This window comes from Scyliorhinus canicula, chromosome 1 (assembly GCF_902713615.1).
Source record: "Scyliorhinus canicula chromosome 1, sScyCan1.1, whole genome shotgun sequence".
In the NCBI taxonomy this organism is placed as follows: Eukaryota; Metazoa; Chordata; class Chondrichthyes; order Carcharhiniformes; family Scyliorhinidae; genus Scyliorhinus; species Scyliorhinus canicula.
The window spans coordinates 190581309-190607864 of NC_052146.1; the positions used below are offsets into that span (position 1 = coordinate 190581309).

General features: G+C 49.9%; 1 protein-coding gene across 4 annotated transcripts in view; it reads left to right on the top strand.

The window, feature by feature from the left end:
• Positions 1-26556, top strand: part of LOC119970450 (metabotropic glutamate receptor 1-like) — a 328367-nt gene that overhangs the window by 264307 nt on the left and 37504 nt on the right. For all 4 annotated transcript variants that reach the window (XM_038805092.1, XM_038805077.1, XM_038805103.1 and 1 more), the window contains exons 6-7: positions 18665-18833; positions 19094-19220. In XM_038805092.1, coding sequence (XP_038661020.1) covers positions 18665-18833; positions 19094-19220 — 296 coding nt within the window. The remainder of the gene's footprint in view (positions 1-18664; positions 18834-19093; positions 19221-26556) is intronic.

Genomic DNA, 26556 nt, shown 5'->3' on the forward strand with positions numbered 1-26556 from the left:
CAGAGTTTCAAACTCTTACCATTCTTTGTGTGTAAAGGTATTCCCAAACTTCACTCTTGAAATAAAAGCAGAACATTCTGGAAATACTCAGCAAGGCTAGCTTCTGTTCCTCACCACAGACACTGCTGGCCTGCTGAGTAATTACAGTATTTCTGTGTTTATTTCCGGTTTCCTGCAGTATTTTGTTTTGGTATTAGTGTTAACTCTCAAAATCATAGAATTCACAGTGCAGAAGGAGGCCATTTAGCCCATCACGTCTGCACCGGCTCTTAGAACGTGCACCAAGCCCACACCTCCACCCTATGCCCGTAACCCAGTAACCCGACCACACCCTTTTATTGGAAACTAAGGGCAATTTAGCATGGCCCATCCACCTAACCCACACATCTTTGGACTGTGGGAGGAAACCGGAGCACCTGGAGGAAACCCACGCACACACGGGGAGAACGTGCAAACTCCACACAGGCAGTGACCCAAGCCGGGAATCGAACCTGAGACCCTGTAGCTGTGAAGCAACTGTGCTGACCACTGTGCTACCGTGCTGCCCTGCTGGTTCTGATTTTTCTGACTATGCCCCCTAGTACTAGATTTCCCCTATCAGCAGAAATCATTTCTCTCCATCAACCTTAACAGTTCCCCTTATTATCTTGAAACCTTTAAGCAAATCACCCTCCCCCATCTTTTAAATTCCAGGGAATACCAAAGGTGTATCATCCTGCTTCTGAATGAGTGGTGTCTCTCCCTCATTTCTTTCTGGACCTAATCTTAAACCCCTGGGTATTAGACGTGGTGTTCTGTTACTGGGCTTTGAGATACTGGACAACATTCCAACTGCTACTCATCTGTAATCGTCTATGTACACAACGTAGGCCAGTTGAGTTCAGCATCTACCGAAGGGGTAATTTTGGTATCTTTAAAGATGAAATTACTAAAAAGCTTGTTGGGGGGGGGGGGAGTTTAGTTCCAAGCACTCGGATTTCAGAAATGAAGATCTTGCTTGAGAAACCTTGTTTGAAGAGATGAGAGGTACACTGGATTGTGGGGAGGGGAATGAAGTGGTTGTCGTGTACTTAGACTTTCAAGAAGTCGCTGATGAGGAACTGCACAAGGGTCTATTGGAAATTAAGACAAGTGCAGCAAGCTGGACTAAAAACTGGTTTTAAGGGAAAAGCAGAGAGTAGGAGTTATGGGCAGCTTTTCAGAATGGTTTGAAGTTGTTATGAGTGGTCCCACAGGGTTCAGTTCTGCAATCATTCCAGTTCATTTTGTGTATCAATGATTTAACTATTGAAGAAGACTGTTGTTCTTAAAACGAGCACTGCCCAAGGGTGCCTGTCAATGCTAATTTAGATCCTCAGCAATACGGCACTGACAAGGATTTCATGTTTTCATTGTTGACTGATAGTTTGAAGAAATTGAAAATGACAGGCAGTAGGGGATATTGCACAGAATTTCATCGAATATGGAGCACAAAAACAAGCTAATAGTTCCAGAGCTCCATGCCAGCATCTATGTTTCACATTACACTTCTCCGTCTAATCTCATCCTCATATCTCTCTTAACTCTCTCATGTGTTCACTTAGTAAATTCATCTCTGCTATTTGCTTCAACTGCTCCATGCGGTCGCAAGTTCCACATTTTAACGACTCTCTGGGTAAAGACGTATCCCCTGAACCCTTAATTGGGTTGTTTAGTGACAGTTCTTTATTTATGCCTCAACCCCCCACTGGTCATGGGGAAATTCCTCTTACTCTTCTTTGAATAGGGCTTTGGAATTCTTTACACTGGCATAAGAGTGTGGTGGGACCTTCCAAGTTCATTACACTCCTCCACCTTAGAACATAGAACATAGAGTGCAGAAGGAGGCCATTCGGCCCATCGAGTCTGCACCGACCCACTTAAGCCCTCGCTTCCACGCTATCCCAGTAACCCAATAACCCCTCCTAACCTTTTTTGGTCACTAAGGGCAATTTATCATGGTCATCCAGCTAACCTGCACGTCTTTGGACTGTGGGAGGAAACCGGAGCACCCAGAGGAAACCCACGCAGACACGGGGAGAAAGTGTAGACTGCACAGACAGTGACCCAGCGGAGAATCGAACCTGGGACCCTGGCGCTGTGAAGCCACAGCTACCGCGCTGCCTGTGACTCCATGTTGCCTTTAGCTTGAAGGAAGATCTGCCTGGTAGATAGTCTAAAGGGAATTTGCACAATCTCCAAGCTTTCCTCCTTCTCTGTATGTCTACAGGGTGGAATATGTTAAAACAATTCTGCAACTGGTCAAGAATCTGCACAGAAGGCGGTGCCCAGCAACAAGTGTTCGCAGGAAACCCACCCACTCACTGATAAAGTATTTTGGGGGGCAGTACATGAATAATTTGAGAGATGATATGTGGTAAGTGTAAGATGGTTTGGAAGGAACCATGGACTTCATGATTTCCAAAGTTATCCATTAAGAGGCAGGGGGTTCCCTTGCCTCGGGGCAGATTTACGTGGAGTCGGAGACAGACCTTAGAAGACCTTTATTTCCCAATTAAGGGACAAATTAGCGTGGTCAATCCACCTACCCTGTACATCTTTTTGGGTTGTAGGGATGAAATGAAAATGAAAATCGCTTATTGTCACGAGTAGGCTTCAAATGAAGTTACTGTGAAAAGCCCCTAGTCGCCACATTCCGGCGCCTGTTCGGGGAGGCTGTTACGGGATGAGACCCACGCAGACACGGGAAGAATGTGCAAGCTCCACATGGACAGTGACCCTGGGCCAGGATTGAACCCCAGGTCCTCGGTGGCGTGAGGCAACAGTGCTAACCACTGCAGCACCGTGTCGTCCGTAAAAAGACCTTTCAAAGGGATTTCCGACCTCAATCCCAGCGCCTCCAATCTTTATCAGAATGGGGTATGAGTGCAGGCTGGAGAGGGTTGCAAGCCTTCACTCTGCACTCCCAACCTGCCTTGCTTGCTTGCTGGTTTAGCACAGGGCTAAATCGCTGGCTTTGAAAGCAGACCAAGGCAGGCCAGCAGCACGGTTCAATTCCCCTACCAGCCTCCCCGAACAGGCGCTGGAATGTGGCGACTAGGGGCTTTTCACAGTAACTTCATTTGAAGCCGACTTGTGACAATAAGCGATTTCATTTAATTTCATTTCATTGCGGAGACAGGCATCTTCTAGTCCACCATAATTATCATGGAGTCAGTACAGCTTTTCAATACGTAGGGTTGCACAGCCCCCCTCAGAGGCATTTGAACCTTAGTTTTGCAGATGGAAACTTTTTTTAAGGGAAAATACAAAAGTGCTTATCCATGTCTCCCATGCCAACCTATGCCCGTCCACTCACTCCAGTGGCCCATCGTAAATTCCATGCCAACCTATAGCACTTCAAAGCCCATTCACCCAGTATGCACTCTGTACAGAACCACTGAACCCTATAGTAAAAAATGTCATGTGTGTGAAAGGACCAGTCATTCATTTCTAGCCTTCTTACAAAGAACCCCTTTTACTACATCCCTTTAAAAGTGTCAACCAACCATCTCTTTAAAGTATCACTAGCAGGAACTGCTCGCACCTGATACATCTGTATCTTGTGTAAATGAACATTGAGCAATTGAGAAAAAGATCTGAGAAAGCTGTCAGTCAACCAATGCGTTCCCTTTGCAGCAGCTGTCTCACGCGACAAATGGATGGCTGAGATTTCAGCCAAGAATGTATAATGATGTGCTTGCACCTTTCTGCTATTGATACCATAAATGGCTGGTTCATTGACACATTTACAGAGCTATATTAAAAGGAGTTATCTGCCAGAAGGTTATAAATGAATGACTGGTCTTTGAAATCTTTCTCGGACATTAGATTTTTTACAGTAGGGTTCATTGGTTCTGTACAGAGTGGGTAAGAGGGCATTGAAATGCTATAGAATGGAAGATATAAGGAAGCATTGGGGAACCATGAGGGGCATGAAGTGGCATGAATCGGCATGGTGATTGTGTGGGCCGGATGACGGAGTGTGCAGGAGGAGGGCTGGAGGGTTGTTTTCTGTTTTAGCTGCTTTTACTGCAATGGGGGCAATGTCGCAGAGTATTGGGTTGGGCCTGTAAAACTGCCCACCTTCACACCCGGCATCCTAACTAAGGGGAGGCAGGGCTGACTCCAGTTAGCACCCACACCACTGCCCTACCAACCACCCCCCCCCGCCCCACCCAAAAATGAAAGCCCCACCTTTGCAGGAACTTTCTCCCAAGGCGGCGCTCCAAACCGGGAAATATCCAAACATCCGCTATCTATCTCTGGGATGAAAATCCAGCCTGTCATATCTGGGTCTGTTGTGAACTAATTGTTAGAAATGGATTGTAAGGGGCAGCACGGTGGCACAGTGGGTTAGCACTGCGGCCTCACGGCGCCGAGGTCCCAGGTTCGATCCCGGCTCTGGGTCACTGTCCGTGTGGAGTTGCACATTCTCCCGTGTTTGCGTGGGTTTCGCCCCCACAACCCAAAGATGTGCAGAGTAGGTGGATTGGCCACGCTAAATTGCCCCTTAATTGGAAAAAATGAATTGGGTACTCTAAATTTTAGAAGAAGAAAAAAGAAATGGATTGTAATAAATAACAGCTCCATTATTATATAATTCAACTGCCAGAATGACAGAAGGCAAACTAGACGGACCTTGTCCTTTCTTCATCCAGAAATATCAATGTTCCCATAGATACCAGACACACTGTGCCATGAATTTTGTGCTTCTTTTAATTTCTCAAAATGACGTACAACCTAGATCTTTTGTAACCTACAATAGGAAACAGCTTCATCATCAACTGCGACTGGTTTCATGGGAAACATTGAATTGAAGGATAAAATACGTAGATTCAACTAATCAATTCGAAAGCCCACAAAGTATACACCAGCTTCAACTCTGACTATGATTCACAATCAGATATGCCTGAGACAGAGCAGAATTACACATGCAGAGCTACGAATTTGGCAAGACTCATTCACACTAAACCCCAAGGAGATTTCTTTATGGTCAAAATGAATGATCCTAACAGGGACATACTAGATGAAGCGCAATAGGCGATATGTTAAGGGCCTAGAACCTTGCCTAGTTTCCGAATCCTGTGTTGGGACCCAACATAACATTGGCGCAGGTTCAGGACAGTGGAAGTGAGTCCTACCTGGAAAATCAGATGTGTTTATGCCGACAGATGAGGGGACCCAAATCTTTTGGCAGTTAGAAGCCATCCCTTGAATGAGAGAACGTTGCTATTCCTTGAGCTGTGGGTGGAACCACAAATCCACCCAACAACTGCCAAGAATGAACAACATGGATCTTCGATGCCCAAAGGATTTCTTCACAACCTCATCAGCCGTGTTCTATTTCACAGTGGATTTCAGGCGTTGGGGTTTTGCCTTCCAATCAAGGTTGTTTTATTTTCTGCTGAACATACAATTTTCCTGTGCCTACCTGACCCCACACCATTTTCGTGTGGCACTCAAAGGGCTGGGTATGCCTTGGGTTCAAAATACACATGCACCTCTCCTGAGATCAGGATCACCATTGTGAGGATTACATGAATACTGTATTTGCTCTGCACAATTTTTAATGTGTTTAAGCCCTGAAAATGCCCCTCATTGAAGAGTTTGTGAGCACTGGGGGAAATACTGCTGAGGAGTGGGGAAAGTTTTGAAAGGTAACAGTTTTGAAAGCTTCAAATGTTATTATTTGTTGCTTTGCAATGTGGATGTGTTTTTAATGCAGTGACTCTGCATAGGGATCTGCTCTGTGAAGGTAAGTTAACCCTTACATCATCCAGCATTGTGTAATTGTCGTCATGCATTACAGTATTTTAGTAATTGTCAAAAGTGCCATAATGCACTAAACAATGGGGGGGAAATGTTGTGTCAACCTCTGCTGTCATGTTTTGTACTGTAATTTAAATCACCTGGTAGCTCTGGCTATTTAAAAGAAACATTGCTCTTGAAAAATGAAAAAACCTTCTGTACCTGCTCCCTTCCATTGATTGACAGGCACTCACTTTTGAAATGGAAATGAGCACCCTTCTGTTCTACCAGGTACTAACTGGAAGGTTTTGTTCTGAGAGCTGGAGCCATTATGAATGCTTGGCTCGGTTTCAAAAGTCAAATGGCTTCACCTCAACAGATGGTCTGTTGATCCAGGAACAATTGAAACTCATAAAGAGGCTGCAATAACAAAATGTGTCTTTGATTCTGTGTTTGTTTATAAACTTAATAGGCACTGAAAGGATTATCATTTTCTTTTGCACGGGAGTAGGTTTTTTCTGGATTCATTGGTTGTGCGTTTGAATTCAGGGTGTTATTAGATCATTAGTGGGGTTTTCTTTCCAATGATTTTATAATCATTCCTGCTGCTATTGTTTGGCTCCTGAGGACTGTACGTGTTGCATGCTGGATGGGAAGCATGGAGATGGCATGGGCAATCTTAGAGGATGCGTGGTGGTACGGTGGGTAGTGAGGGGTGAGGTATAGGGGGATTTTAACTTATGTTGGGTTCTGGCAACCTGTACATCACACTCCATTATGGCTCACAAAATAAACTTCAAACCCAAACCCTGTATAAACAGCCACAAATGCGAGGAAAAGTCAGACATGGGTTGCACGTGCATTTCAGATTGCGCAAAAGGGAACAGGTTGGCTTTTTCTAAGCCCACATGTCAATTCGGGCACAGGTCCTTCTGGGGACATTGGGCTTCTGCTACTGACTGGTCAGTAGGCGATCTGTCGAGACCTTCCTTCGCCAAGGTTTAGCATCTGACCTTTCTCGATCTCAAAATCTAAAAATGTAAGCAGTTTCAATCAGAAATGGCATTCGATGGCACAGCAGAGTGGCACACCTGTCGGAAGCGGACAATCTCAACAGGCGGGGTGGGGCTGGAAAACCCCACCCATATGGGATAACATTCCATGAGCCTTTTTGATCAATTTCTGTACCTGTTTATGACATTTTAACGCTCTTGTGTGTCTGGACCCCAAGTTTCTTTCCACCTTCACTGTTTCTAGGTTTTCACCATATATAAAGTACACTTACATCATTTTTAGATTAAAAGTGGCTGACCTCACATTTGGGTACATTGAAATCCATTTGCCACAGTTTTGCCCATTGACTTCATCTATCTTTATCTGTAATTTTACATTACCATCTGTACTACTGACAATATGTTATTGGCAGGTTTGAATATGTGGCTTTCTCTTCCATTATCACCTGAAGAAGGAGCCGTGCTCCGAAAGCTCGTGTTTGAAACAAACCTGTTGGACTTTAACCTGGTGTTGTAAGACTTCTTACTACGATTATCAAAGTTGTTCATGGATAAAATGAATAGTTGAGGGCCCCATTCTGATCCCAGTGGGTCACCACTGGTCACATCCTACCAATTGGACCACCAGCTCATTATCCCTAATCTCAGTCTCCTGGCGCTCAGCCGATTTCCCAAAGAGGCCAACAGCTTGCCTCTTATGGAGAACTTTTAACAAGTATCTTGTGGAAGTCCAAAGAAATAATATCCATCGACATTTCCCTGTCCACCCTCTTCAATCACTTCTTCAAAAAATTCCATTAATTTTGTCAGGCATGATCCACACTTTAAAATCCATGTTGGCTGTCTTTGATTATCTAAACTTCTCAAGGTGTTCAGGCACCCGATCCTCAACTATGGACTCCAACAATTTTCCAACAATAGATGTCCAACTAATCTATAATTCTCTGATTTCCCTCTGATACCCTTTTTTATTGGGTGTGTGGTCTTAAAGTGCAGGCAGTGTGTTAACATAAACGTGGACCCAGACTTTCCAGATAGTCAGGAGACTAGAAATAGTCCCTAAGATGCGCTACAGGGATCCTTGGACGTCCCAATATCAGGCCCATGTAATTGCCCAGGTGGTTTGAACTTCCTGATGGGAAATTCCACTGCTCTCCAGGACATTCTGAAAAAAGGGTGTGAATTCTGAATCCAAGTCAGCGATGTAAGATGGTTCCAACTTACTGACCTGGAGAGTTAACCAGGAAATGTCACACAGAAAAAGCCTAGGGCACGATCTACCAGCCACACCATGCCCCAATGAGAGCATGGGTAGGGGTGGACCCAAACGCACAGGTAGAAATCGGGGCACCCTTTCAAAATGGCGGCCCGATCTCTGAGTTCATCTCCACAGTGATGGCTAAACCAGTGAAAAACTCCCCAGGATCCAAAAAAGTGACTAAGAGTGGTTAGATGGTGGTGGGGAACTCGCCAACAGAGCCGGGGAGAAACTCCCAGCAAAACCCGCCACAAATTACACTCAGAATTGTTTCCATTAAATCGTGCCTCTAGTCTAACTGACCCAAACACTCATACAGACCTCCACCCTCACCGGCCTTGACCCCCTCACCCCCAAACAGACTGACTGGAGCTCACCATCTGACTTTCATACCCTATCCACATTCTGACTATACCCTGAGTTGCCAACTTCTCCCTGATCTGACCTAATTTCACCACCCTATTCAGCCTGCCACCCTAGCCCCCTTTTCCCACCGTACCCCATACCTCACCCACCATACCCCGTCACTTATCCTACCCCTTACCTATTTACCTCACAGACCCTATCCACTTACCTGACCCACCCTACCTTCTCATCCATGCATCTCACCCATCGTACCCACCCACGAATCCACTTACCACCTCTCTGTAGCTATTCAAAGAAGCTAGATACATAATACATAGAACATACAGCGCAGAAGGAGGCCATTCGGCCCATCGCGTCTGCACCGACCCACTTAAGCCCTCACTTCCACCCTATCCCCGTAACCCAATAACCCCTCCTAACCTTTTTGGATATTAAGGGCAATTTAGCATGGCCAATCCACCTAACCTGCACATCTTTGGACTGTGGGAGGAAACCGGAGCACTCGGAGGAAACCCAGGCAGACACGGGGAGAATGTGCAGACTCCGCACAGACAGTGACCCAGCAGGGAATCGAACCTGGGGCCATGGCGCTGTGAAGCCACAGTGCTAGCCACGTGTGCTACCGTGCTACCCATTCAAGCTGTGGACATTCAAACTCTTGACTGAGCAGAATACGCAGCTAGTGCCATAAAAAAGGGGATTCCTGCCAATGATGTCCCCGAGGTTTCCTGTTGCTGAGTCAGTTTGGAGGAATCCTCATCGGAAGATTGCCCAGAAAAATTGGAGGAAGGTAAGCAGGTATTCTTTTGTCCAAGGATTCTGACCTTGACCGTAGGATTTGGGCCGTGGTTCATTGTTGTGCCTAAGTAACGTTAATGACTAGAGCATGTTATTCTGCATGTACAATTTTGATATGTGTATAGCGTGTTAATTTTCACATACTTTGCAGCCACAGACCTCAGCCCTGAACTGTGGTGGAAAAGACACTTCAATCCAGTCACTCAGCAATATAAATACCAAACGTCCCCTGTCAGTGGATGCATTCTGATCTCCGTCTCTCACAATGATGTCAGGCAGTAAAATCGTCCAACGGCAGAAGAGCCGCATTGACATCCCCAACGCACAGCTCCCTCAGATAGTGGGGAAGTTTCAGCAAACTTTAAAAGGATTGAACACCCAGTCCTGTAATGCAAACACACCGCTACTTTTGATTCATGTTAACTTCTCGAGGCTAAAGAAAGACTTGGCTTCATTAATTCATGAGAGAAAAAAATAATTAACTTACGCTTTCTTGTCCTTTCCTTCAGTCATCTTTGTGTGAATTGAACACTTGAGCTAATTATCAGTTTGGTTTAATTCCAGATGTATCCACACATTTTATATCCCCTCCTCTCACTTCATTGAGACAATTATCAGCCGGAAAAGAGTTTGTCTCACACCTATGTCATATGTCCCTGTGAAATCTGAGGCAGAAACAGATATTGCTGGAGACACTCGACGATTTGCATTTATATAGCATCAGCAGCAGAGTAAAACAGCTCACATTGCTTCACAAGACCAGTAATAGGCAACAATTGACACTGGGCCACAATAGGAAATACCAGGCAGGTGACCAAAAACGAAGGAACATGGGGTGGGATTCTCCCAGCCCCGCGCTGGGCTGCAGAATCCCCGCGAACGGGCTACGCCGCCCCAACGCCGGCACGTGATTTTCGGCGCCATTGGAGCCGGCATGGTTGGCGCTGGTCGCAGGCCGATCTAAGCGGCAGCCAGCCAATTCTCCGGCCCGGTGGGCCGAGCAGCCCTCGGAAAAGAGCCGAATCCCGCCGGCGCCATTCTAACCTGCTCTGGACCGGTGGGATCTCGGCGTGTAAGGGTCGGGTGGTGGCCTGTGGGGGGGGGGGGGAGGGGGTTCCGACCCGGGGGGGGCCCTCCGATGTCACCATGATTGGGACCCACCGATCGGCGGGCCGGCCTCTGTGACTGGGGGCCTCTTTCCCTATGCGCCGGCCCCTGTAGTCCTACGCCATATTGCGTCGGGGTCGGCGTGTTGAAGGAGGCCACTGCACATGCGCGGGTTGATGCCGGCACAACTGCGCATGCGCAGATCCGGCGGCGCACAGTTCACGCCGGGATCTGCAGCAGGAGCGGCGCAAACCACTCCAGCGCTGTTCAGGCCCCCTGTAGGGGCCAGAATTAGAAGAGGGAGCGTCCCGTTCACGCCGTCGTAAAACGCGATGGCGTTTCCAACAGCGTGGTCACTCTGCCGCAGGATTGGAGAATTCCACCCATGGTGTTCTCAGAGTGTTGGAGACGGCGTTAGGGTAGATTGAAACCATGGAAGGATTTAAACACAAAGGTGAGAATTTTTAAATCGAGGTGTTGCTTCATCGGGAGCCACTGTTGGTCAACAAGCATAGGAATGATGGGTGGTTGGGACTTTGTGTTGCTCGGCAACGGGTGGCAGAGTTTTGAATGGCACTGATTTGTTTGATGACTCCATCACACCTTGTTACTTAAAATCAGGCACTTTACTCACATTCCTTTAGCTAGATGCTTGGGTCTTTAACAATTTGAGCCGACTGCTGTGAGATCTGCTGTCTGACTCCTAAGTGAGGAGGTGAAACAAACTTAAAGGGAGGCAGGAAGTATTCTTGCGTTGGCCTCTGCTGTGACTCAGGGGTAATACTCTTGCCTCTGCCTTTAGAAGGCCGTAGGTTCAAGTTCCACTCTAGGTGCACGCGGGAAGATCATCCAGACGGATAACTCCACCGTGGTACTGGGGAGTGCTGCACTGTTGGGGGTATCATCTTTTGGCTGAGACTTCAAAACATTGCCTCAGCTGCTCTCTTGGTTGAACGCAAAAGATCCCATGGCACAATTACAAAGAAAAGCAGGGGAGTTCTCAACGTTGTCCCGGCCAAGGTACACCCTTGACCAAGGCACACCCTTGACCAAGGCCACTAAGTCAGATTTTAGTAGGCAAGGCACCACATTCAAGCCTTTCGTTTTGATGAATTGAACAGTGTTGGGCAATATCCTGTGGTGATTGTAGATCTGAGTAGATGCAATACAACTGAACAAGCACTAGAGGGAGCACGGGAGAGCTATATATACACAGGGACAGGAAGTGACGACACACTTCACGGGAGGCAGAACTGAAAGCAGGACACAGACACAAGCAGGCAGCACTTGAGGTAGCTGTAAGTTAAGCTCTGAAGAGAGAACAAATTCACAATAAAGCATCTTCTCCAACTTTGAGACTACGAGCTTTATTAAGACACGAGGAACAACACATGGTACCAGGGTTGCCTTCAGGCGCTTACTACAGGACAACTCAGCTGCAGACACAGAAATAACAACACATATCCAGCAGCAGGGAGAGTTGAGGAGGTCAGTCACCATGAGGACCTGTCACAGAATCATAGTCGGAGCACCAGGAGAAGGCCAGTCAGCCCATCAACACTTTGCGGAGCAATCCAGGCGCTTTCACTCCCTGGCTCTTTCCCATGATCCCTGAAATTTGTTCTCCTTCAAGAATTTTGAGGGATTCGCATCGGCATTTATCAGTCTGCACACAAGTCAGATGGCGACAAACTAGCGACCTGTTCCAGGAATTACTAGCTATGGAAACAGACAAAAGTCTGCTTCAGTGCACAACTAAGTGCAGGAAGAGAATGGAATACAAGACAGATAATGCAATGGGGCTGGAAAAATCTTTAAACAGACCAATTTAAAAGCTGGAGTTGGGTAACCCTGGGCCCTTTACTAGCGTTTCTGAATCTAATGGAGCCTCATTCAGGGATAACCATAAACTTCAACTACTAATGTTGTTAAAGATATCTCTCTCCTCATTTCAATAATTTCTCGCAAATATGGCTTGATTCAACCGAAAGATTTCTTAAAGTGTTACTTTGGTCGGGTTTGGCAGGGTGATTCCAGACGGCTTTTTGTGTGAGATCCGCACTGGTATTCACCCACACTCAGAGCCCAATCTAACGGAAAAGAAGAATCCGTTCTGGGCGGGATTAGAGGAATCGTTCCTGGCAGTTGTAGCGCCGGGAACAACCCCACTATCGAACGGCACTTTTTTGGGGGCCGCAACGGGGATCACCCTGCCGAGCTGCATTCATGTCGCATTTCCTGTACCAAGGTGCTCCGTCGATCTCTCGACACCCACCCTCCCGCCAATCACCCAACTCACCTGTTGAGGGGTTCTTGAGGCCCCCACACCTCACCTCATCCGAGCTGGGCAACCCTGGGCCCAATGCCCCTTGCGGGCAACATGCCAGCTGGGCACATTGGGTGGAATTTAATGGAAAAATTTCTAAATTCATTTGTGACGGATTTTTCCCACCCCATATCCAGTGGGTCTGCCGGCAAGTCCCCCCCGCTATCCAATGACACTTAGGGCGCGATTCTCTGGCCTGGTTGTGCTTCCGCTCGAGCAAAACAAGGCCAGTAAACAGCGGGAAAGACCAAAAATAAGAACCGCGCCAGGCGGCAAACAATTTGCAATAATAACAATAATCTTATGTCACAAATAGGCTTACACTAACACTGCAATGAAGTTATTGTGAAACGCCCCTAGTCACCACATTCCGGTACATGTTCGGGTACACGGAGGGAGAATTCAGAATGTCCAATTCACCTAACAAGCACGTCTTTCGGGACTTGTAGAAGGAAACCGGAGCACCCGGAGGAAACCCATGCAGACATTGGGAGAACGTGCAGACTCCGCACAGACACTGATCCAAGCCGGGAATCAAACCTGGGACCCTGGTGCTGTGAAGCAACAGTGCTAACCACTGTACTATTGTGCAGCCCTCTCCCGATGCAACCGCAATGCTCCTGTAAGCGAAATTGGGATCCCGCCGTAGTGTGGCGAGAAACCAATTATCACCATTTAAGCCCTATTTCCATACAATTAACGAGAGACATCCCATATCCAACGACCTCTTGTCATTCAGCGGCCTCCCCAGAAAGTGGTCATGCTGACGTCGAGAAGTATTCTTTTTTTACAAATGTGAACCTGGTGAAAGGGCGTCTGTTGGGAGCTGAGGAGATGAGTGGCCATCTTTATTCACAGGTAATGAGCCTGGGGCACTGGGCTTGCCGCCCCAGTTTTCAGCGGTGGGTGGGGCAACCTCGGCTGGATGGTTGGGACCAACCTCCGCAGGGTTGGGTCGCCGTGGGAAAGGAGTGAGGGGTGGGGCAACCACACGCGGCTCCATCATGCCAAGCCCTGGATAGTGTGGACCCGTGCCATGTAGCATGAGGGATTCGTTGCCTAGCATCCCAATCAGACCGCGATGCCTGGACATTGTGCTTGAACACTGTGGGAGGCAACATCAAACACACTGCAGCCAACATCCGAACACCCAGGGGATGGGATTTGGCTGCGGGGACATGTCCACGGCCGGAGGGTGGGTGAGTGCAACAGGGAGAGGATCAGCACCAGGTCCAGTGAAGTTATGTGCGCGTGTCTGTGGTACAGTGTCTGGGGTCTGTTGAGGGGGGATCGCTGCGGCCGGGAGTGCGTGGGCTGGGCGTTCCGGATGTGGGGGAGGGTTCAATAGGGAATGGAGGGTCCTGGGGTGGGAGCCATCGCTGTTTGTCAGTCTAACACCCTCTCCCAGATATTGAACAGTATGGACAATGTTTTGGACGTCGCACAACAGGCCCTAGTGGTGCTGTCGGTAGGCTAGGCGGCCAGACGCCGGAGTCGGTGGCGACAGCAGCATCTGCAGATACTTGAGGCGGTGGCCCACATCCAGGGAACCACCCCACACCCAGAGGACCCGGCTTGCCACAGGGCAGGGAGGGAGTCAGAGGGGGAGCCTGTGACTGGCCAGGGCGTACAGGCATCACTCCTCCTTTGAACAAATGATAGGCAGCACATGCAGCAGGAGGCTCCACCTCAACAAGCTGAGGTATGGCACCTATGTCATGTCCTCGGGGACTTGGCACCACATGGAGGAGGAGGAGGACATCCGCTCCTGGTGGCCGGAATGCACACTGCAACCTTGAACTTTTAAGCCTTGGGATCCTTCAAGGGCTCGAGTGGGGACCATCTTGCAGGCCACAGCCCACTGGTGCATCCAGATGCCCTGTTTGCCTGGATGGAGAACGATATAAACTTTGACATGGACCAAGCCCAACAGGATGCCTGGGCAGCAGGTTTCTCCGCCATCCCCGGGATGCCCCAGGTCCAGGGGGTAATAGATGGCACATGTCTCCTTGTGCTCACCCAGCCACCTGGGAGTGTCCTACGTGAACAGGAAGGGGTTCCACTTCCTGAACATACAACTCATGTGTGACGACCACATGAAGATCATGCACGTGTGTGCACGCTTCCCAGGCAGTGTGCCAGGTCGGGGGGGGGGGGGGGGGGGGGGGGGGGGGGTGGAGAGAGAGCGGCATTGGTGTCAACTCACCCGTGCTGCCCGGTGTAGATTGTTGACCTTCTTGCGACACTGGAGGCCAGTCCTCCTGGTCACACTCCCCAAGCTGACTGCCACTTGGTCTCAGGAGGCACTGGCCGCCCTGTGGCTCACCCTCTGGGACCCTCGGGGGAACAGGACATCCCTCCTGGCCTCCACCGAATCTAGGAGCCTCCCTGGGTATGCGTCTCCAAATCTTGGGCCGATTTTCTCAGTGCCATGGCTGCGAGCTGAGTGGGGTTGGCTATGCAAGTGCTGTTTAAGTGCTTCCCGATCTTGTTAAAGGGGTTGTTGGTGAGCGCAGTCGTGGCAAATCGGGTGGCAAGCCTTCATTTGTGGCGTGAAGACCATGGGGCCTTGTTAAGTGGACTCACCGGGCCGAGCACCGGGAAGCTCGCGTCAGTTCCCGCTCACTGCCACACTTACAAACCTTTGCGGAGAATCGCGCGCTGAGTCACATTTTTGGGGCCCTGGAGAGTTTCTCACCGGTTTAGCCCACACTCAGAATTTTTTTCAGCGCTGGGGAGCTGAATTCAATTGGGCCGCCATTTTGAAAAGGTGCCCCAATCCCCACATCAGGTGAGTAGGGGGTGGAGCTTCCTCCCAATTGGAGGAATTCCCCACAGGATATGAACCCCAAGCTGTAAGCAGTTCGAAGAAGGTGACCCTGCAAGGAGTGGAGAGGAATGATTGCTGTATCTAGTGTGAGAATAAAAAGAGTTGTATCCTGTCAACCTGGCCTCTTGTGGAGTCTTTGCCTCCATCTACAACACTCCCCACGCACATGGGCACAACCACCCAACACCCAAGTGAGGACATCTCACTTTGGGGTCCCAGGGGCTGATTCCTCTTCAGATCCCCCCCCCTCCCCCCACCCCCCATGCGCCCTTACAGGCCCCCTCCCCTCCAGGAACCCCACTCATCTCCCTCACCCCAACCTCCCGGACGCTCCTACTTACCTGCCCTGCACCCCCCCCCCCTACACTCTTCAAACCCCTCATCTACCCTCCTTTCATGGGCATGGCCTCCCTTGGGCCCTGACCCTTGGCAGTGTACCCTGGCATTCTTGTACTGACACCCTGGCAGTGCGTCTGCTAGATTGGCACAGCCACCTGGGCACTTTGGCAGTGCCAGAGTGGCAGTGCCCAGGTGCCAGCTGGGCAGTGCCAAGGTTCCTGCATTCCAACATCCTGGAAATCCCAGATTGGCACCATCAGAGTGCCAGGCTGGCGCTGCCAAGGTGACCAGATGGCATCCCCAGGGTACCACCCTGCCTAGATACCAACCACCTGGGGATCTCCGATCTCCTGGGAGACGCCCCCAATTGACATTCCGCCTCGTCCCCCTTTGTGGTGACCAGTGCTAAAGCTGATTCGATCTGGTGTCGGCAGAGTTCAATGAGCTTTTAAACTCACTTAACTCTGCAAGTTTGTACAGAGTTGTGGACGGCGTGCAGGTTGCATTAGATCTCATTAAATCTCGCAAGGCGTAACGACCATTGGGTATCTTGGAAGTGACCTCCCACAGGACCTATCGGCCGCGTCCCGTCCTATCCCGATTCTAGCGGGACACAGCCGATAACTGTGCCCTTAGTCACTTTTCTGGGACTTGGGGCCCTGGTCCAGCTTACATTTAAACGTTTTTTCAGCAATGGGAGCTGAACCGCTGGCGAGACTGACACCTCCGAGATCAGGGTGCCATTTTGAACGGGTGCCCCGATCTCTAAGTGAGCTTGAGGGTTCCCCACACCCCCCCCCCCCCACCTATGGGCATTATAACCCCCCCCCCCCCACACACACACATGCCCCCCCCCCCCCCCCCCAACACCCCGAGTGAGGATACCTCGCTAAGAGGTCACTAAGGTCCCCCTTTTCAGGCCTCTCCACCCCCCTTTTCAGCCCCCCCCCCCCTTTTTGGACCACCACACTTCATCACCCCCCCCCCATGGGCATGGTCCCCCAAAAGCCCCAATCCTTGGAGCACCCCCCTGGCTCTCACGCACCCTGGCACTGCCACCCAGGCACCCTGACAGTGCCCCACCAACACCACTGGGGGATCTTGGCAGTGCCAGTGCCAAGGTGCTAGGCTGGTGGGGCCAGGTGCCAGAGGGAGAGACAGATGCCACCCTGCCCAGTTCTTGACCACCCTTGTGTGGATCAGTACTAAACGGCACCTGGTCCAGGTCTCGCTGGGGAGACCATTAGTTCCTGGGCGCTAGGAGATTCCGGCACATGCATATTTAAATGAGCCTAATGTCTCATTTAAATACGCTGATTTGGATCTTGCCCAGCGCGGGCGAAATCCAGATCGCGACGACTCACGAGATTCAACCGAATCTCGCGAAATGTCTCAAGTGTCGCACATCTTGCGAGTGGCCTCTTGTGAGAATCAACCACCTCGTCGCGACACCAAATGAAACACAACGAGGCCAGTAAATCGCACCTCCTGACAAGCAAAGGCAGCCTTTTGCTGAGAATGAGTAAACAAGTGGCAAAATTAGAAATCATGAACCTGGTGTTATAGAATCGACCGTCTCTTTAATATGCTTTCCATTTTCACTAACCTAGACTTCCACCTTGCATCATTCATAGAATCCCTAGAGTGAAGAAGGCCATTTGGCCAATCAAGTCTGCACTGACCCTCTGAAAGACCACCCAATGTAGACCCCTGCCCTATCCCGGTAACCACACCTAATCTTTTGGACACGAGGCCGGAATTGAACCCGGGTTCCTGATGCTGTGAGGCAGCAGTGCTAACCAATGTGCCACGATGCCGTCCATTTTCGCTTCTTCTGTCAAACTGCTCAGAAAAAGCATTGGCAGAATATGTGTCCTATAAATTGGGCAGCACAGGGGCAACTCATTCCACCAGTGTCCGCCCCTCTAACTAACCCTTCCAGCACTGCCCCTTATTTCTCTATTCCCTGATCACTCCTGTGTGCATCAAGCCTCCCTGAGATGCATCAGTACTAGCTACTTCATCCACTTACACGAGCGTCACCTTCTTCACAAAGATGTTCCTGCTAAATTCTTTATTTGATCTGCTAATGACTATCTGATATTTATGCCTCTTTGCCACAAATAGAAATAGTTTCTCCTTATAGATCCTACCTAACCCCTTTGTTAATTGTGAAACCGCCATCGGTTCTCCTCTGAGCATTTATTTTTCCCTGGGCAAGTATTTCTGGTTTTATGGTACTGTGAACACCGAAGCATTAAAGCTTCATTCACCTCAGGGCTGAGTGACTCAGTTGTGTGAAGAGGTGACAGAAATTAGGATTTGGCAGAGTTCCAAGAGGTTTTTAAAATTAAGAAGGGTTTTGATAGTTTCCCTGGCAATTGGGTCAGTAACCACAAGGTGTGAGCTCAAGATAATTGGCAAAAGGACAAGGAAACTTTTAGTTTAACACAGTAGTAATGATCTTCAGTGCTTTACCCCGAACTTCCAAAAGACAACAAGATAGTTTACCTAAAAAGAAAAAAAACAAAGGGTTATGAGGGAAAGAGCATAGTGTCAGGTTAATTAACTAGCTTTTTAAAAAAGTTAATACAGGCATCATTATGCTGTGAAAGTATATTTAATGATCTAACTGATAAACAAGTCAATGTTTATTCAACTAGCTGGCGTTCTTCCAGCAAGAAGCCTTGTTTAATGAGGGTGCAAGTTGGAGACTTGGTGTTCTGGTGCTTTGCATCTCTCTGTCTCTGGAACCCATATCCTGTTTGAGTAAAGTTCCCCCTCTCACAGTGGGACCACTACCGAAATCCACACCAAAGAATGCCCACCACTGTTAAACTTCTTCTTTGAATTGCCAGGTACGATATTATGAATCTCCAAATCACAGAGGACGGTGCGTATGAATACATTAATATTGGGACGTGGTACGAAGGGTTGTTGGACATTGACGACAACAAACTGCAGATGAACATGACAAAGATGGTGCTCTCTGTCTGTAGCGAACCCTGCACCAGAGGACAAATCAAGGTGGGTCCAGCCAGCACTCCCGTCGAAATCACCTGTGAAAGGATTGGGGTGGTTGGATTGCTTCTGAAAGTCAACACCCGACTTGCTGAGATTGGCGATCACTTTCTCAACACTTGGCTTCACTGTCATTCAAAGGGTCACACAATGCGTGGGGTCCTGTCTCTCGGTTGTTGATGTAAGGTTGTCATCTTTAAATTTCGGTGAGTGCTTTCTAGCAGTTCCAGTTTTCATTAAAAGTGATCTCCATCCTGTTTCAATAGGTTATTCGGAAGGGAGAGGTGAGCTGCTGCTGGATCTGTACAAGTTGCAAAGAGAATGAGTACATGCAGGATGAGTTCACGTGCAGGGCCTGCGAGCTAGGCTGGTGGCCAAATGGTGACCTCACAGGTAATGATTCTCTTGGGAATGTCGCCCAAGATTCATGCAGCATTTTTGACAGCATGCATGGGTGTAAAGGAAAAACCCTTTGGCACAATTTTGAAGAAGAGTAGGACAGTTCTCCCCAGTGTCTTGGTCAATATATTTCTCACAATGCAACATCAGTAAAACAGGTAATCACATTGCTGTGTCCAGGTTGGATGTCACATTTCCTGCAATGGAACAGTGACTATGCTTCATTGTGCAGATCCTGAGGTCATGAAAGGAGCTATCGAAATCAAGTCTTTTCCATCTTTATCTGTCTTAAAACTAAGGTATGTTCACAATTTAGTGCTTTGCAAGACCCTAAGTGTGTGTTTCAGGATTCAAGACATCAGCTTCACTCAACAGGTGATTACACCCTATGCTAACCGGTGACACCATCCCAGTTTTCAGCTGAGCAAAGGTAGGGGCCAGAATTCTCCGTCCATTTGCTGGTGGCGGGTGCCGCTGGCAGCGCACCCCCATCCGCAAGTTTCCCGGCGGCGTGGGGTGGACTTCAATGGGAGTTCCCATTGACAGCGGCAGGAGCAGAGAATCCCACTGCCTGCGAACGGCGTTCCGCTAAGAAACACGCGGCTGGAGAATCCCGCCCAAGGATGTATTTTACAATGGATTGTGGCACCTTTAAATATTCCTCTTTGCTCTTTTTATGATAACAAAATGATGGATATATTGTTTCCCGTGATTCCCCCCTCCCCCCCCCCCCCCCCCCCTCCCAACAACCCTCCCTCCACAATGTCTGACTTTTTACTGGAGTACTTAACTCATGGTCAGCAGCTTGCTCAAATGTAACAATTTTTCATTGAAATAGGCATCCACAGCAAAGGCATTGGCCATTCAGGCCAACAGTTCCATGTGTTTCTGCTCCATACCAGCCTCCTTCCAACGTACTCCATTACCTTCATCACCTTTTATTCCTCTTGCCCTCATGTGTTTATCCAGCATTATAACATGATTTCCAGGTCTGACTCGAATGCCTGACAGTGGCTGCAGTGTGCAATCTTTTTTTTTTTAGAAAACATTTTATTAGGGTATTTGTACTTTTTATAATAAAGATAACAGCAACATGAACATGGTACATAAATCAATTCCAACCCTGTCCCATTCTTCGCACCCCTAACAGTAGGACAATAGCCCAGCGCCACCCCCCCCCCCTCCCCTCCCCTCCCCCCCTCTAGATTTCTGCCTTTGCTGACATTTTAATTTTCTCCGCGAAAGTTGACGAACGGCTGCCACCTTCGGGCGGCAGTGTGCAATCTTGACCAGAGTATTTGGAGAGTGACCAGTTAAGAGTTTACACCGAAAGCCTATTAGGGTACTGCCTATCCTTAAACTGAATGAGGGCCAACTCTGCTGCTGAAACTTTCGGTGGTGATGAAAATCACACCATAAATGCAAGTCTTTCTTTCCTTCCCATATATTTCAATCACCAAAACAGATATAGATAAGGGAGGCCATTTTGTCCATCTTGGGTCATCTTTACAATTTGCCTTTACAACCAATGAAGTACATCTTAAGTGCAGCCATTATTGCTGAGCAAGAAAACACAGTAGCCAATTTTCAGCAAGCTCCCGCACAAATAGTAAAGTGACAACCACCCAGTCGATCTACTTTCGGGATGTTAGTTGAGGGATGGGTGTTGCCCAGAACACTCGGGAGGACTGAACTTCTCCCAAATTGGTACCCTTGGCATATCTAACATCCCGCAAGAGGGTAGATAACGTCATCGAACAGCCCATCCGCTCCTTCAGTACCACACTGAAGAGGTCAGCCTGGATTTTGAACCACACATTGAAATATCCTGAGCACTTGCTGATGTAATCCATTCTTTTTCTTCACTCAGACAAGGGCCAGAATTTTGTGTCCCATTTGCAGCAGGCATAAAAGGTGACCCGGGGGGGGGGGGGGGGGGGGGGTGAAAAATCTCGCACGGGCCAAAGAACAAGATTTGCACTAACGAGATCTCGCAATGCAATCATCCCTGCCCCTGCCAATGATGCATTGGCGTTCGCGCCCTACAATGACGAACACCATTTTAATATCATTAACGGCCTTCCCCACTGTATTGTTCTCTCCCCCCCCGCCTCACCACATTCAAATTTCCCGCCGACGTGACGTCACGTCGGCGAGCTTTGGACCAACATGAACCTGGTGAAGAGAACCCGCCGGGGGTGTGCAGATAAGGACAGACCTCAGGAGGGAGAGGGACATGCCCTGGCACTGTCCACTGGCATTGTGGGGTGGTGCCAGGGGAGCTTCTTTTGGGGAGGTCCATGGGGTGGGGTGGGGGAGGGAGAAGGTTCCTGGGGTGCCCTGATCTCCAGAAGGTTGAGATAAATGTGGTGGGAAAAACCATCAGTGGAGCCAGCGCCGGCCCTAGGGTTGCTGGCGCCCCGGGCAAGCTGAACTTCGGCGCCCTTGGGGGGGCGTGGCCATGGGGGGGGCGGGGCCGAGGAGGGGCGGGGGGGCGGACCCGAGGGGGGGGCGGGGGGGGCGGACCCGAGGAGGGGGCGGGGGGGCGGACCCGAGGAGGGGGCGGGGGGGCGGACCCGAGGTGGGGGCGGGGGGGGCGGACCCGAGGAGGGGGCGGGGGGGGGCGGACCCGAGGAGGGGGCGGGGGGGCGGACCCGAGGAGGGGGCGGGGGGGGCGGACCCGAGGAGGATGCGGGGGGGGCGGACCCGAGGGGGGACGGGGGGGGGGCGGACCCGAGGGGGGCGGACCCGGGGGGGCGGACCCGAAGGGGGCGGACCCGAGGGGGGGGCGGACCCGAGGGCGGAGCGGGGGGGCGGACCCGAGGGGGGGGCGGACCCGAGGAGGGGGCGGGGGGAGCGGACCGAGCGGGGGGGCGGGGCCGCCCTGGGGGAGGGCGGCCACCGCGCATGCGCTGGTTGGCACCGGCCCAACTGCGCATGCGCGGGACCCGGGTCTGGCGCCCCCTAGCACATCGCGCCCCGGGCGACTACCCGAGTTGCCGGTGCCTTGAGCCGGCCCTGAGTGGAGCCGGCAGGCAGCACACTGCTTTTCCCACCCAAAACAACACTTAGAACGTAGAACATAGAACATTACAGCGCAGTACAGGCCCTTCGGACCTCGATGTTGCGCCATCCTGTGAAACCCCTCTGAAGTCCCTCTACACTATTCCCTTATCGTCCATATGCCTATCCAATGACCATTTGAATGCGTTTAGTGTTGGCGAGTCCACTACTGTTGCAGGCAGGGCATTGCATGCCCTTACTACTCTCTGAGTAAAGAACCTACCTCTGACATCTGTCCTATATCTATCTCCCCTCAATTTAAAGCTATGTCCCCTCGTGCTGGACATCACCATCTGAGGAAAAAGGCTCTCAATGTCCACCGTATCTAATCCCCTGGTCATCTTGTATGCCTCAATTAAGTCACCTCTTAACCTTCTTCGCTCTAACGAAAACAGCCTCAAGTCCTTCAGCCTTTCCTCATAAGATCTTCCCTCCATACCAGGCAACATCCTTGTAAATCTCCTCTGTACCCTTTCCAATGCTTCCACATCCTCCCTATAATGTGGCGACCAGTACTGCACGCAATACTCCAAATGGGGCCGCACCAGAGTTTTGTACAACTGCAACATGACCTCATGGCTCCAAAACTCAATTCCTCTACCAATAAAAGCTAACACACCGTACGCCTTCTTAACAACCCTCTCAACCTGGGTGGCAACTTTCAGGGATCTATGTATGTGGACACCGAGATCTCTCTGCTCATCCACACTACCAAGAATCTTACCATTAGCCCAGTACTCTGTCTTCCTGTTATTCCTTCCAAAATGAATCACCTCACACTTTTCTGCATTAAACTCCATTTGCCATCTGTCAGCCCAGCTCTGCAGCTTATCTATGTCCTTCTGTAACTTGTAACATCCTTCTGCACTGTCCACAACTCCACCGACTTCAGTGTCATCTGCAAATTTACTCACCCAACCTTCTACGCCCTCCTCCAGGTCATTTATAAAAATGACAAACAGCAGTGGCCCCAAAACAGATCCTTGTGGTACACCACTAGTAACTGGACTCCAGTCTGAACATTTCCCATCAACCACCAACCTTTGTCTTCTTCCAGCTAGCCAATTTCTGATCCAAACTGCTAAATCACCCTGAATCCCATGCCTCTGTATTTTCTGCAATAGCCTACCGTGGGGAACCTTATCAAACGCTTTACTGAAATCCATATACACCACATCAACTGCTTTACCCTCATCCACCTGTTTGGTCACCTTCTCGAAGCACTCAATGAGGTTTGTGAGGCACGACCTACCCTTCACAAAACCATGTTGACTATCTCTAATCAAATTATTCATTTCCAGATGATTATACATCCTATCTCTTATAAACCTTTCCAAGACTTTTCCCACAACAGAAGTAATGCTCACTGGTCTATAATTACCGGGGTTATCTCCACTCCCCTTCTTGAACAAGGGGACAACATTTACTATCCTCCAGTCTTCTGGCACTATTCCTGCAGACAAAGATGACTTAAAGATCAAAGCCAAAGGCTCAGCAATCTCCTCCCTAGCTTCCCAGAGAATCCTAGGATAAATCCCATCCGGCTCAGGAGATTTATCTATTTTCACACTTTCCAGAATCGCTAACACCTCCTCCTTATGAACCTCAAGCCCTTCTAGTCTAGTAGCCTGTATCTCAGTATTCTCCTCGACAACTTTGTCTTTTTCCTGTGTGAATACTGACGAAAAATACTAATTTAGCACCTTTCCTATTTCCTCGGACTCCACGCACAACTTCCCACTACTGTCCTTGACTGGCCCTACTCTTACCTTAGTCATTCTTTTATTCCTGACATATCCACAGAAAGCTTTAGGCTAATCCTTGATCCTACCTGCCAAAGACTTCTCATGTCCTCACCTGGCTCTTCTTAGCTCTCTCTTTAGAGCCTTTCTAGCTAACTTGTAACTCTCAAGCACCCTAACTGAACCATCACGTCTCATCTTTACATAAGCCTCCTTCTTCTTCTTGACAAATGTTTCAACTGCTTTAGTAACCCACGGTTCCCTCGCTCGACCACTTCTCCCTGCCTGACAGGTACATACTTATCAAGACACGGACACGCAGTAGCTGTTCCTTGAACATGCTCCACATTTCCATTGTGCCCATCCCCTGCAGTTTTCCTCTCCACCGATGCATCCTAAGTCTTGCCTCGTCGCATCAATATTGCCTTCCCCCCAGCTATAACTCTTGCCCTGCGGTGTATACCTATCCCTTTCCATCGCTAAAGTAAATGTAATCGAATTGTGGTCACTATCACCAAAGTGCTCACCTACCTCCAAATCTAACACCTGTCCTGTTCATTACCCAGTACCAAATCCAATACGGCCTTGCCTCTTGTTGGTCTATCTACATACTGCATCAGGAAACCCTCCTGCACCCATTGGACAAAAACGGACCATCTAAAGTACTCCGAACTATAGTGTTTCCAGTCAATATTTGGAAAGTTAAAGTCCCCCATACAACTACCCTGTTACTTTCGCTCCTATCCAGAATCATCTTTGCAATCCTTTCCTCTACATTTCTGGAACTTTTCGGAGGCCTATAGAAAGTCCTAACAGGGTGACCTCTCCTTTCCTGTTTTCTTAACTCAGCCATACTACCTCAGTAGACAAGTCCTCATCAAATGTCCTCTCAGCAACGGTAATACTGTCCTTGACTAACAATGCCACCCCTCCCCCTTTCATACCACCTTGCCTGAGCTTACTGAAATATATAAACCCCGGCATCTGCAACAACCATTCCTCTCCCTGCTCTATCCATGTCTCCGAAATAGCATGGGTAACAGTTGAAAGAAGAAATTCAAAATTACACCCAACATTAAAACAAGCAGCGGGATTCTCTGCTCCTGAAACGAAGTGTTTGATGCTGGGGCAGAATTAGTTGAGTTCTACAAGGGCAAAAAACTGAGCCGCACCGGGACAGATTCAACCAACAGTTGAGGGGCTAGAACCGGCACCACATCGAAACAACGATTCCAAGGGAAACGGTGCCGGGTTTTCCGGAAGCGGACAAGCTATAGCCGCATATAACACACTTCACCCCCCCCCACCACCACCCATCCCAGCCAACAAGAGGTCAGCAAACGCGCAGCCCCAAAATTCACACTACGCAGAACGGGAGATGCTGCTGGATGCCGTGGAGGAAGAGAGGTGGGCGACCCTGTACCCCGAGGGTGGAAGAAGGCTGCCACCCATCACCGGTTCGGCCTGCGCGCAGGGGCAGAGGTGGTCAGAGCCATGTGGTAACACCCATCCGGAACAGCCAGCAGCGCCCTAAACAATTGCATGACCTCCTCAGGGCGGCAAAGGTTAGCAGCAAATCTGGACCCCTCGCACCAACCTCCATCCCCACATACCTGTAACTCCCCCACCCCCGCGCCCACCCCACACCCAGAGGATGCCGAAACCCCCCACTCTGCACCCCGGCCCTACCCATACCAGCTGTCATGGCCGGGTTGCCACTGGCCACTGGAGTCACCAGCTACCCACCCCCTGGGCTGCATTAGTCGGCCTGCTAACCTGTATGTTTTCTGTTCCCCCCCCCCACACAACACACACACACATACCCACACACACACACACACCATCCCACCCACATACCCGGGTAGAAGGCCGCGCATAACCGCCGGGAGCACGGGATAGACTGGAGGAGAAACAGCAGGACCTGTGGCCCCTTATCGTAGCAGAGCAGCGGGCACTGGACCTGATCGGGAGCCCGAAGAAAGGCCCAGTTGCCGGGGCGGAGTCGGCATTGGGCGAGGAAGTGAGACCCCGCTGAGTTGCGGTTTACCATGGCATGTGTGTCACAGCCCCCTTCCCCCCACACCACCCCCCACACCCCACACCACCCCCTCACCCACACACACCATCACCCCCACACCCATCACCACACCCGCACTACCCCCGCTTCACCACTGACCCCACTCTCCCCCCCCCGGCCCGCAATGCAATAATGCGTTTTGTCTTGTGTCTTGGAGGAAGTGCAAGTGACAGGGTGGGCCCTTCTGGTGTCCCCTGACCCAAGCCACAGCCAGAACCCCGTGTGTCGACCAGCGATGAAACCGCCACAGACAGGAGCCTTTGACCCGCATCCTGAGACTCCAGAGTTCGAGTCCGGGGTTGACACTGACTTCCCGTCACAGCTGCCTCCAACACCCTGCACCATCCCAGAGACACTCCCCTCAGCAAGGCACTTTAGTGAAGAGGGGCACAATCTGATGCAGACTACAATAATGCTCTGGTACAGCAGGTGGAGTTAGGAACCCCTG